The sequence below is a fragment of the Phyllobates terribilis genome, unplaced genomic scaffold, assembly GCF_046119375.1.
Source record: "Phyllobates terribilis strain yellow unplaced genomic scaffold, ASM4611937v1 Scaffold_8__6_contigs__length_399053987, whole genome shotgun sequence".
NCBI classification, from domain to species: domain Eukaryota; kingdom Metazoa; phylum Chordata; class Amphibia; order Anura; family Dendrobatidae; genus Phyllobates; species Phyllobates terribilis.
The window spans coordinates 391,866,968-391,879,125 of NW_027362768.1; the positions used below are offsets into that span (position 1 = coordinate 391,866,968).

General features: G+C 58.4%; 1 protein-coding gene across 5 annotated transcripts in view; it reads right to left on the reverse strand.

Annotated features, from left to right (window-relative positions):
• Nucleotides 1-255: 255 nt before the first annotated feature.
• The window catches only part of MST1R (macrophage stimulating 1 receptor), an 88,546-nt gene continuing 76,643 nt past the window's right edge, over nucleotides 256-12,158 (reverse strand). For all 5 annotated transcript variants that reach the window (XM_073645198.1, XM_073645196.1, XM_073645197.1 and 2 more), the window contains 11 exons: nucleotides 9,453-9,531; nucleotides 9,093-9,308; nucleotides 5,088-5,234; nucleotides 4,265-4,424; nucleotides 3,517-3,603; nucleotides 3,227-3,424; nucleotides 2,973-3,053; nucleotides 1,626-1,807; nucleotides 773-882; nucleotides 488-653; nucleotides 256-408 (listed from right to left, as the gene is read on the reverse strand). In XM_073645198.1, the coding sequence (XP_073501299.1) occupies nucleotides 268-408; nucleotides 488-653; nucleotides 773-882; nucleotides 1,626-1,807; nucleotides 2,973-3,053; nucleotides 3,227-3,424; nucleotides 3,517-3,603; nucleotides 4,265-4,424; nucleotides 5,088-5,234; nucleotides 9,093-9,308; nucleotides 9,453-9,531 (1,567 nt within the window). In that variant the 3' untranslated portion in view covers nucleotides 256-267. The remainder of the gene's footprint in view (nucleotides 409-487; nucleotides 654-772; nucleotides 883-1,625; nucleotides 1,808-2,972; nucleotides 3,054-3,226; nucleotides 3,425-3,516; nucleotides 3,604-4,264; nucleotides 4,425-5,087; nucleotides 5,235-9,092; nucleotides 9,309-9,452; nucleotides 9,532-12,158) is intronic.

Below are 12,158 nucleotides of genomic sequence, written 5' to 3' on the forward strand. Positions count from 1 at the left end.
ACACATCTGTATGTGAGGAGCCCCCTCTAGTGGTGACTGTATATATACACATCTGTATGTGAGGAGCTCCCTCTAGTGGTGACTGTATATATATATACATCTATATGTGAGAAGACCCCTCTAGTGGTGACTGTATATATACACATCTGTATGTGAGAAGACCCCTCTAGTGGTGAGACAGAACATGATATATTTAAAGGGTCGGTGTCCTGTGTAAATGAATCTTGCTCACTGTGGATAGAGATCTGATGGTCATAGTGCAGGTACTCACAGGGGGTCCGGGCAATACTCGGGTTGTGGGAGACGTCTCCCCCTGTACAGGTATCGGGTAATATCATAAGGATCCACATCTGGATATGGGGGTGCTCCTCGTGTCATCAGCTCCCAGAGCAGCACCCCGAAAGACCACTGGATGGAAAGAGAATTATGTAAGGGGTGATTATGTTTGCAGATCCCGTGCCCTCGCCCCATTCTTCTAGCCTCTCACCACGTCGCTCTTGGTGGTGAATTTCTGGGTCTGCAGACTCTCCAGCGCCATCCACTTCACTGGCAGTCGCGCGTTCTTATGGCGCCGGACGCTGTAATATTCCTTATCAAACACATCCCGAGCGAGGCCAAAGTCCGCCACCTTCACCTTATACGTCTCATCGAGCCTGGAAGACACGGACGGCGGCATCAGCCACAGCATGGGGTCCACGCCATGGTGGAAGGTGTAACAGAGGGTGGATGCTGTGTCTCCGTGTAGGCAGCTCCCCCGCCATGCGTCACTCACATGCAGTTACGGGCGGCTAGGTCTCTGTGCACAAACTTCCTCTGCGCTAAATATTCCATCCCCCGAGAAACCTGCAGCCCGAAGCCGACCAGATCCTTCACTGTGGGGCTCTGCGGAGAGACAGCGGCGGCCATTATCACCTTGTAGTATATACCACCATATACTGTGCATAGGCCCGACCCCACCACTCACCCGAGCCCACCATACCAGACCCTCAGCCGACCTCGCTGCTCACCCGAGTCCACTGATTACCCGACCCTCAGCCGACCTTGCCGCTCACCCGAGCCCATCGATTAGCCGACCTCGCCACTCACCCGAGCCCACCGATTAGCCGACCTCGCCGCTCACCCGAGTCCACTGATTACCCGACCCTCAGCCGACCTTGCCGCTCACCCGAGCCCATCGATTAGCCGACCTCGCCACTCACCCGAGCCCACCGATTAGCCGACCTCGCCGCTCACCCGAGTCCACTGATTACCCGACCCTCAGCCGACCTCGCTGCTGACCCGAGCCCATCGATTAGCCGACCTTCAGCCGACCTCGCTGCTCACCCGAGCCCACCGATTAGCAGACCTTGCCGCTCACCCGAGCCCACCGATTGGCCGACCTCGCCGCTCACCCGAGCCCACCGATTAGCCGACCTCACCGCTCACCCGAGCCCACCGATTACCCGACCCTCAGCCGACCTCGCTGCTCACCCGAGCCCACCGATTAGCCGACCCTCAGCCGACATCTCCGCTCACCCGGCCCAGCCGCTCCTCCAACCCCCACCGAGCCGACCTTCACACGTTCCTGTTGCTCCCCTGACCCCGCCGCTCACCCTATCCCGACACTCACTCGACCCGCCACTCACCCGATCCTCGCTGCGGATGAAGTGTCTCAGATCCCCATGTGACATATATGGGAGGACGACAAGTGGGAGACCCTCCCGCGGCAGAAATATCCCAATGAGGGACAAAACGTGGGGGTGATGGAACTCCTTCATCAGGATCCCCTCCCGCAGGAACTCCTCCACTTCCTCCACATCAGTGATCCCTACAGAAGCAGACAGACACAAATCTCACCCTGCTGACATCTAGAAAACATATCCACCAGTCACCTCCAGAGCTGCACTCACTATCCTGCTGTTACATCGTGTCTTACTGTCACGGGTGTGTCAGAGGTGACAGACAATCGCCCTGTAGTTGGTTGCTGTAGATCTTTACATTTGGCATTACAGACATCTTCTTAGAGGCTGTATCTAGGACACAGCAGCTACCTCCCTCTGGCTAACTAGCTCCCTGGCCTGAGTGTATAAATACCTGTTGTGTTTCAGAGGGAGGTCCCAGCGATATTCATTACTACTTGTGAGGCTTTAGCAGGAGCAGTACTTCTTCCTCTCTGGAGCTTGAGGCAGAGTTTGCATTTGTCTGGAGTCGTCTAAAGCTAAGCAATAACCCCCTGTTTGTCTACCCTTGTTGTCTATAGCGTTTAGTGGAGATCGACTAGTGCTCATCTCCTCACCTCCCTAGCCTTAGCCATACGCCAGGGAAAGACAGGGCGAGGCACGTGTGCGGCGATTGGTGAAGAGCCAATACAGAGACAGGGTGATATTAGATCAGACTAGGAGGTCTCCACTCCCCCCTTTCCCTAGAGTCTGGGCTCCCTTTCCATCTTCCCTCTGTGTTGCACTAAGTCTTTCCCACACCCTGCGTGACACTTATCCTTCAGTCACCTCCAGAGCTGCACTCACTATTCTGCTGTTACATCATTTCTTATCCTCTAGTCACCTCCAGAGCTGCACTCACTATTCTGTTGTTACATTGTGTCTTATCCTCCAGTCACATCCAGAGCTGCACTCACTATTCTGCTGTTACATCGTGTCTTATCCTCCAGTCACCTCCAGAGCTGCACTCACTATTTTGCTGTTCCATTGTGTCTTATCCTCCAGTCACCTCCAGAGCTGCAGTCACTATTCTGCTTTTACGTCGTGTCTTATCCTCCAGTCACCTCCAGAGCTGCAGTCACTATTCTGCTGTTACATTGTGTCTTATCCTCCAGTCACCTCCAGAGCTGCACTCATTATTCTGCTGTTACATTGTGTCTTATCCTCCAGTCACCTCCAGAGCTGCACTCATTATTCTGCTGTTACATTGTGTCTTATCCTCCAGTCACCTCCAGAGCTGCAGTCACTATTCTGTGTCTCCCGCCTGGCCCTTACTGTTCAGGGACTTGACCGCACAGTGCTGCTCTCCTCCGTCCTCATCTTTGTATGTTCCATGGTAAACGCTCCCAAAATGACCTGAGGGCCAAGAAAATGGAAGTGAGCGGACGGCCGAGGGCTGGACATTCCCCTCCCCCCATGATCGGCGGTGTGGGGCATTCCCACTTTGAGGGGTCACCTGAAATCAGGGGCGGAGCTTACTCTCCCAGACTGACCCCTTGGGGGCGGGCTCTCGCACTTGGCGAGCTGACCTTTGCCGATGATCCGGTCGCGGTGTGTGGTCAGGCGGCTCTCGGGGATCAGGACGTCCTTCACTTCCTCCAGCAACTCTGGCCTCAGGTTATCCAGTAAACAGGTGAGGAGGATGGGCATGGATCCGGCCCCGATGCTGCCGCCAGAGTACAGGCCGCCGCGGTACGACGCTCCCCCGGAACTGCCGCTCGGAATATCTGCGGAGGAGGAGACAGTTCACACCATGACATGTCTGCCCCGCGTGTGAGGAGCCGCCATTTCCCTGGGATGTTGCGCACCGAACACTTACAAGACGCCCTGTAGTCACCGGAAGGGAAGATGCTCGGAGAGACGGGGAGGTCGCGGTTACTGGCCAGAAGCTCCAGGTGCTCGGCGGCTGCAAAGACGGAAGAGCTGGTGAAATGAACGCGCGCGCAGGGGGGCGGACGGACGGACGCGCGCGCAGGGGGACGGACGGGCGCTCGCGCAGGGGGGGCGGACAGACGGACGCGCAGGGGGGCGGACGGACGGACGCGCACGCAGGGGGACGGACGGGCGCTCGCGCAGGGGGACGGACGGACGCGCGCGCAGGGGGGCGGACGTACGCGCGCACAGGGGGACGGACGGACGTACGTACGCGCGCGCAGTGGGACGGACGGACGCGGGCGTAGGGGGACGGACGGGCGCTCGCGCAGGGGGGGCGAACGGACGGACGGACGCGCACGCAGGGGGACGGACGGACGTACGCGCGCGCGCAGGGGGACGAACGGACGTACGTACGCGCGCGCAGTGGGACGGACGGACGCGCGCGTAGGGGGACGAACGGACGTACGTACGCGCGCGCAGTGGGACGGACGGACGGACGGACGCGCGCGTAGGGGGACGGACGGGCGCTCGCGCAGGGGGGGCGAACGGACGGACGCGCACGCAGGGGGACGGACGGACGTACGCGCGCGCAGGGGGACGGACGGACGCGCGCGCACGCAGGGGGACGGACGGACGCGCGCGCACGCACGCAGGGGGACGGACGGACGGACGGACGCTCATGCTCTTTTCACCTTTCTTCTTTCCTTTCCTTCTTTGTTTTAGTAAAAGGAAAATTAAAACTGCAACAACCAGAATGGAGGCGACGGTCCCCAGCGCGATCCCTAGGAGCGGATCCAGGAGATTATTCACAACCACGTGACCCAGATCCACGCAGACACCGTCCACGCACACCTGACGAAAAGAGGAGGGTATCAGACGGGCGGGGGCCACGGTCACAGACAGGAGACATGGGCGGGGGCCACCGTCACAGACAGGAGACATGGGCGGGGGCCACGGTCACAGACAGGAGACATGGGCGGGGGCCACCGTCACAGACAGGAGACATGGGCAGGGGCCACCGTCACAGACAGGAGACATGGGCGGGGGCCACCGTCACAGACAGGAGACATGGGCGGGGGCCACGGTCACAGACAGGAGACATGGGCGGGGGCCACCGTCACAGACAGGAGACATGGGCAGGGGCCACCGTCACAGACAGGAGACATGGGCGGGGGCCACCGTCACAGACAGGAGACATGGGCGGGGGCCACCGTCACAGACAGGAGACATGGGCGGGGGCCACCGTCACAGACAGGAGACATGGGCAGGGGCCACCGTCACAGACAGGAGACATGGGCGGGGGCCACCGTCACAGACAGGAGACATGGGCGGGGGCCACCGTCACAGACAGGAGACATGGGCGGGGGCCACCGTCACAGACAGGAGACATGGGCGGGGGCCACCGTCACAGACAGGAGACATGGGCGGGGGCCACCGTCACAGACAGGAGACATGGGCGGGGGCCACCGTCACAGACAGGAGACATGGGTGGTGAGCTTGGCACGTGGACGGTACCTGGACAGCCGCTCCCTTAGAGGGGATAACGGCGTCTTTCGGGATCCTGCAGGTAATCTCGTTCTCCAGCACTTTGGGGTTACAGTCTTTGCCCTCCAGCATCATGGAGACATTGAGGCAGCCGTTCACCCGAGCCAGATACTTGTGCTGAAAGGATGGAGACGAGGAGAAGATTGTCAGTTCCTGGGGCAGAATGATGAGAAGGCGATACAGGTAAAGCCGAACCACAGCAGAGACCCCCAAAGTCACCTCACAGCCCTTGTACAGAGAGGTCCCAGGCTATCACCCACCCCATATCTCCAACCATACGTCATGTGGCCCCTCTACAAATGCCCACACTTGGCCTTTTTACACACCCACACATGACCTCACACCTGACGTGGCCCCTCTACAGGCCCCCACACCTGACGTGGCCCCTCTACAGGCCCCCACACCTGACGTGGCCCCTCTACAGGCCCCCACACCTGACGTGGTCCCCCTACAGATGCCCACACGTGATGTAGCCCCTCTACAGGCCCCCACACCTGACATGGCCCCTCTACAGATGCCCACACCTGACGTGGCCCCTCTACAGGCCCCCACAACTGACGTGCCCCTTTACAGATGCCCACACCTGACGTGCCCCTTTACAGATGCCCACACCTGACGTGGCCCCTCTACAGATGCCCACCCCTGACGTGGCCTTTCTACACCCCCCACCTGACGTGGCCCCTCTACCGGCCCCCACACCTGATGTAGCCCCACTACAGTTGCTCACACCTGACGTGGCCCCACTACAGATGCCCACCCCTGACGTGGCCCCACTACAGATGCCCACCCCTGACGTGGCCCCACTACAGATGCCCACCCCTGACGTGGCCCCATTACAGATGCCCACCCCTGACATGGCCTTTTTACAACACCCCCCCCACACACACACACCTGACGTGGCCCCTCTACAGATCCCCCACACCTGACGTGGCCCCACTACAGATGCCCACCCCTGACGTGGCCCCATTACAGATGCCCACCCCTGACATGGCCTTTTTACAACACCCCCCCCACACACACACACCTGACGAGGCCCCTCTACAGATCCCCCACACCTGACGATGGCCCCTCTACAGGCCCCCCACACCTGACGAGGCCCCCCTACAGGCCCCCCACACCTGACGAGGCCTCTCTACAGGCCCCCCACACCTGACGAGGCCCCTCTACAGGCCCCCACACCTGACGAGGCCACTCTACAGGCCCCCCACAACTGACGAGGCCCCCCACACCTGACGAGGCCTCTCTACAGGCCCCAGACACCTGACGAGGCCACTCTACAGGCCCCCCACACATGATGTGGTCCCTCTACAGTCCCCCCACACCTGACGTGGCCCCTCTACAGGCCCCCCACACCTGACGAGGCCCCTCTACAGGCCCCCCACACCTGACGAGGCCCCTCTACAGGCCCCCCACACCTGACGAGGCCACTCTACAGGCCCCCCACACATGATGTGGTCCCTCTACAGTCCCCCCACACCTGACGTGGCCCCTCTACAGGCCCCCCACACCTGACGAGGCCCCTCTACAGGCCCCCCACACCTGACGAGGCCCCTCTACAGGCCCCCCACACCTGACGAGGCCCCTCTACAGGCCACCCACACCTGACGAGGCCCCTCTACAGGCCACCCACACCTGACGAGGCCCCTCTACAGGCCCCCCACACCTGACGAGGCCCCTCTACAGGCCACCCACACCTGACGAGGCCCCTCTACAGGCCACCCACACCTGACGTGGCCCCTCTACAGGCCCCCCACACCTGACGTGGCCCCTCTACAGGCCCCCCACACCTGACGAGGCCCCCCTACAGGCCCCCCACACCTGACGAGGCCCCTCTACAGGCCCCCACACCTGACGAGGCCCCTCTACAGGCCCCCCACACCTGACGTGGCCCCTCTACAGGCCCCCCACACCTGACGAGGCCCCTCTACAGGCCCCCCACACCTGACGAGGCCCCTCTACAGGCCCCCCACACCTGACGAGGCCCCTCTACAGGGTCCCCCACACCTGACGAGGCCACTCTACAGGCCCCCCACACCTGACGAGGCCCCTCTACAGGCCCCCCACACCTGACGAGGCCCCTCTACAGGCCCCCACACCTGACGAGGCCCCTCTACAGGCCCCCCACACCTGACGAGGCCCCTCTACAGGCCCCCACACCTGACGAGGCCCCTCTACAGGCCCCCCACACCTGACGAGGCCCCTCTACAGGCCCCCACACCTGACGAGGCCACTCTACAGGCCCCCCACACCTGACGAGGCCCCCCACACCTGACGAGGCCTCTCTACAGGCCCCCCACACCTGACGAGGCCCCTCTACAGGCCCCCACACCTGACGAGGCCCCTCTACAGGCCCCCACACCTGACGAGGCCACTCTACAGGCCCCCCACACCTGACGAGGCCCCTCTACAGGCCCCCCACACCTGACGAGGCCCCTCTACAGGCCCCCACACCTGACGAGGCCCCTCTACAGACCCCCACACCTGACGAGGCCACTCTACAGGCCCCCCACACCTGACGAGGCCCCTCTACAGGCCCCCCACACCTGACGAGGCCCCTCTACAGGCCCCCACACCTGACGAGGCCCCTCTACAGGCCCCCCACACCTGACGTGGCCCCTCTACAGGCCCCCCACACCTGACGAGGCCCCTCTACAGGCCCCCCACACCTGACGAGGCCCCTCTACAGGCCCCCCACACCTGACGAGGCCCCTCTACAGGCCCCCCACACCTGACGAGGCCCCTCTACAGGCCCCCCACACCTGACGAGGCCCCTCTACAGGGTCCCCCACACCTGACGAGGCCACTCTACAGGCCCCCCACACCTGACGAGGCCCCTCTACAGGCCCCCCACACCTGACGAGGCCCCTCTACAGGCCCCCACACCTGACGAGGCCCCTATACAGGCCCCCCACACCTGACGAGGCCCCTCTACAGGCCCCCACACCTGACGAGGCCCCTCTACAGGCCCCCCACACCTGACGAGGCCCCTCTACAGGCCCCCACACCTGACGAGGCCACTCTACAGGCCCCCCACACCTGACGAGGCCCCCCACACCTGACGAGGCCTCTCTACAGGCCCCCCACACCTGACGAGGCAACTCTACAGGGTCCCCCACACCTGACGAGGCAACTCTACAGGCCCCCCACACCTGACGAGGCCCCTCTACAGGCCCCCCACACCTGACGAGGCCCCTCTACAGGCCCCCACACCTGACGAGGCCCCTCTACAGGCCCCCCACACCTGACGAGGCCCCTCTACAGGCCCCCACACCTGACGAGGCCACTCTACAGGCCCCCACACCTGACGAGGCCCCTCTACAGGCCCCCCACACCTGACGAGGCCCCTCTACAGGCCCCCACACCTGACGAGGCCACTCTACAGGCCCCCCACACCTGACGAGGCCCCCCACACCTGACGAGGCCTCTCTACAGGCCCCCCACACCTGACGAGGCCCCTCTACAGGCCCCCACACCTGACGAGGCCCCTCTACAGGCCCCCACACCTGACGAGGCCACTCTACAGGCCCCCCACACCTGACGAGGCCCCTCTACAGGCCCCCCACACCTGACGAGGCCCCTCTACAGGCCCCCACACCTGACGAGGCCCCTCTACAGGCCCCCACACCTGACGAGGCCACTCTACAGGCCCCCCACACCTGACGAGGCCCCTCTACAGGCCCCCCACACCTGACGAGGCCCCTCTACAGGCCCCCACACCTGACGAGGCCCCTCTACAGGCCCCCCACACCTGACGAGGCCCCTCTACAGGCCCCCACACCTGACGAGGCCACTCTACAGGCCCCCACACCTGACGAGGCCACTCTACAGGCCCCCCACACCTGACGAGGCCCCTCTACAGGCCCCCCACACCTGACGAGGCCCCTCTACAGGCCCCCACACCTGACGAGGCCCCTCTACAGGCCCCCACACCTGACGTGGCCCCTCTACGGCCCCCTGCAGGGGGTCACATCTCACATGGGTGTTGATCTCGGTCTCGCCCTTTTTCAGATAAAATCGCTTCTCATCATTTTCAAACGGGAAGATAATGTAATTCTTGAAGGAGGGGAAGTTTCCGGAGTGATTGTAGGAGAAGCCGTCCAGCTCCAGGCTCAGCCCCCCAAACCACGTCCTATCATCCAAGGTGGGGGTCCTGCAGACCACATGGTCGGGGGAGGTGGCGCCATCACAGACCTGAGGAGTATAAGGGGTTAATGCCACGTACGTATATACCGTATACAGACCGGCGCAGTACACACCACAAACATCAAGTAGCCGCAGTCACACAGTACGACCCCCCCGGGACCCCGACACCCACAGATCTGGGGCCGCACTCACCTGCTCCCGGCTCTGATACCGGACCGTGATACCGGACACAGAATCCAGGTGTGAACCCCGAATGGTCAGCAAGCTGCCCCTGTAAGGAGAGACCGGGAGTGAGCCGGGCACCAGCGAGACCCCCAGACCACTCAGCGAGCGGCAGGAGACCGCCAACTGCATGCTGACTGATTCCAGTAACAACCAGCTCCAGAGCATAATACAGGATCACTAATGTAATGTACACGATGACAGCACCAGCAGAATAGTGAGTGCAGCTCTGGAGTGTAATACAGGATGTAACTCAGGATCAGTAATGTAATGTATGTACACAGTGACTGCACCAGCAGAATAGTGAGTGCAGCTCTGGAGTATAATACAGGATGTAACTCAGGATCAGTAATGTAATGTATGTACACAGTGACTGCACCAGCAGAATAGTGAGTGCAGCTCTGGAGTATAATACAGGATGTAACTCAGGATCAGTAATGTAATGTATGTACACAGTGACTGCACCAGCAGAATAGTGAGTGCAGCTCTGGAGTATAATACAGGATGTAACTCAGGATCAGTAATGTAATGTATGTACACAGTGACTCCACCAGCAGAATAGTGAGTGCAGCTCTGGAGTATAATACAGGAGGTAACTCAGGATCAGTAATGTAATGTATGTACACAGTGACTCCACCAGCAGAATAGTGAGTGCAGCTCTGGAGTATAATACAGGATGTAACTCAGGATCAGTAATGTAATGTATGTACACAGTGACTGCACCAGCAGAATAGTGAGTGCAGCTCTGGAGTATAATACAGGATGTAACTCAGGATCAGTAATGTAATGTATGTACACAGTGACTCCACCAGCAGAATAGTGAGTGCAGCTCTGGAGTATAATACAGGAGGTAACTCAGGATCAGTAATGTAATGTATGTACACAGTGACTGCACCAGGAGAATAGTGAGTGCAGCTCTGGGGTATAATACAGGATGTAACTCAGGATCAGTAATGTAATGTATGTACACAGTGACTGCACCAGAAGAATAGTGAGTGCAGCTCTGGAGTATAATACAGGAGGTAACTCAGGATCAGTAATGTAATGTATGTACACAGTGACTGCACCAGCAGAATAGTGAGTGCAGCTCTGGAGTATAATACAGGATGTAACTCAGGATCAGTAATGTAATGTATGTACACAGTGACTGCACCAGCAGAATAGTGAGTGCAGCTCTGGAGTATAATACAGGATGTAACTCAGGATCAGTAATGTAATGTATGTACACAGTGACTGCACCAGCAGAATAGTGAGTGCAGCTCTGGAGTATAATACAGGATGTAACTCAGGATCAGTAATGTAATGTATGTACACAGTGACTACACCAGCAGAATAGTGAGTGCAGCTCTGGAGTATAATACAGGAGGTAACTCAGGATAAGTAATGTAATGTATGTACACAGTGACTGCACCAGCAGAATAGTGAGTGCAGCTCTGGGGTATAATACAGGAGGTAACTCAGGATCAGTAATGTAATGTATGTACACAGTGACTGCACCAGCAGAATAGTGAGTGCAGCTCTGGGGTATAATACAGGAGGTAACTCAGGATCAGTAATGTAATGTATGTACACAGTGACTGCACCAGCAGAATAGTGAGTGCAGCTCTGGAGTATAATACAGGATGTAACTCAGGATCAGTAATGTAATGTATGTACACGATGACTGCACCAGCAGAATAGTGAGTGCAGCTCTGGAGTATAATACAGGAGGTAACTCAGGATCAGTAATGTAATGTATGTACACAGTGACTGCCCCAGCAGAATAGTGAGTGCAGCTCTGGAGTATAATACAGGAGTTAACTCAGGATCAGTAATGTAATGTATATACATAGTGACTGCACCAGCAGAATAGTGAGTGCAGCTCTGGAGTATAATACAGGAGGTAACTCAGGATCAGTAATGTAATGTATGTACACAGTGACTGCACCAGCAGAATAGTGAGTGCAGCTCTGGGGTATAATACAGGAGGTAACTCAGGATCAGTAATGTAATATATGTACACAGTGACTGCACCAGCAGAATAGTGAGTGCAGCTCTGGAGGATAATACAGGAGGTAACTCAGGATCAGTAATGTAATGTATGTACACAGTGACTGCACCAGCAGAATAGTGAGTGCAGCTCTGGAGTATAATACAGGATGTAACTCTGGATCAGTAATGTAATGTATGGACACAGTGACTGCACCAGCAGAATAGTGAGTGCAGCTCTGGAGTATAATACAGGAGGTAACTCAGGATCAGTAATGTAATGTATGTACACGATGACTGCTCCAGCAGAATAGTGAGTGCAGCTCTGGAGGATAATACAGGATGTAACTCAGGATCAGTAATGTAATGTATGTACACAGTGATTGCACCAGCAGAATAGTGAGTGCAGCTCTGGAGGATAATACAGGCGGTAACTCAGGATCAGTAATGTAATGTATGTACACAGTGACTGCACCAGCAGAATAGTGAGTGCAGCTCTGGAGTATAATACAGGATGTAACTCAGGATCAGTAATGTAATGTATGTACACAGTGGCTGCACCAGCAGAATAGTGAGCGCAGCTCTGGAGTATAATACAGGATGTAACTCAGGATCAGTAATGTAATGTATATACATAGTGACTGCACCAGCAGAATAGTGAGTGCAGTTCTGGAGTATAACACAGGAGGTAACTCAGGATCAGTAATG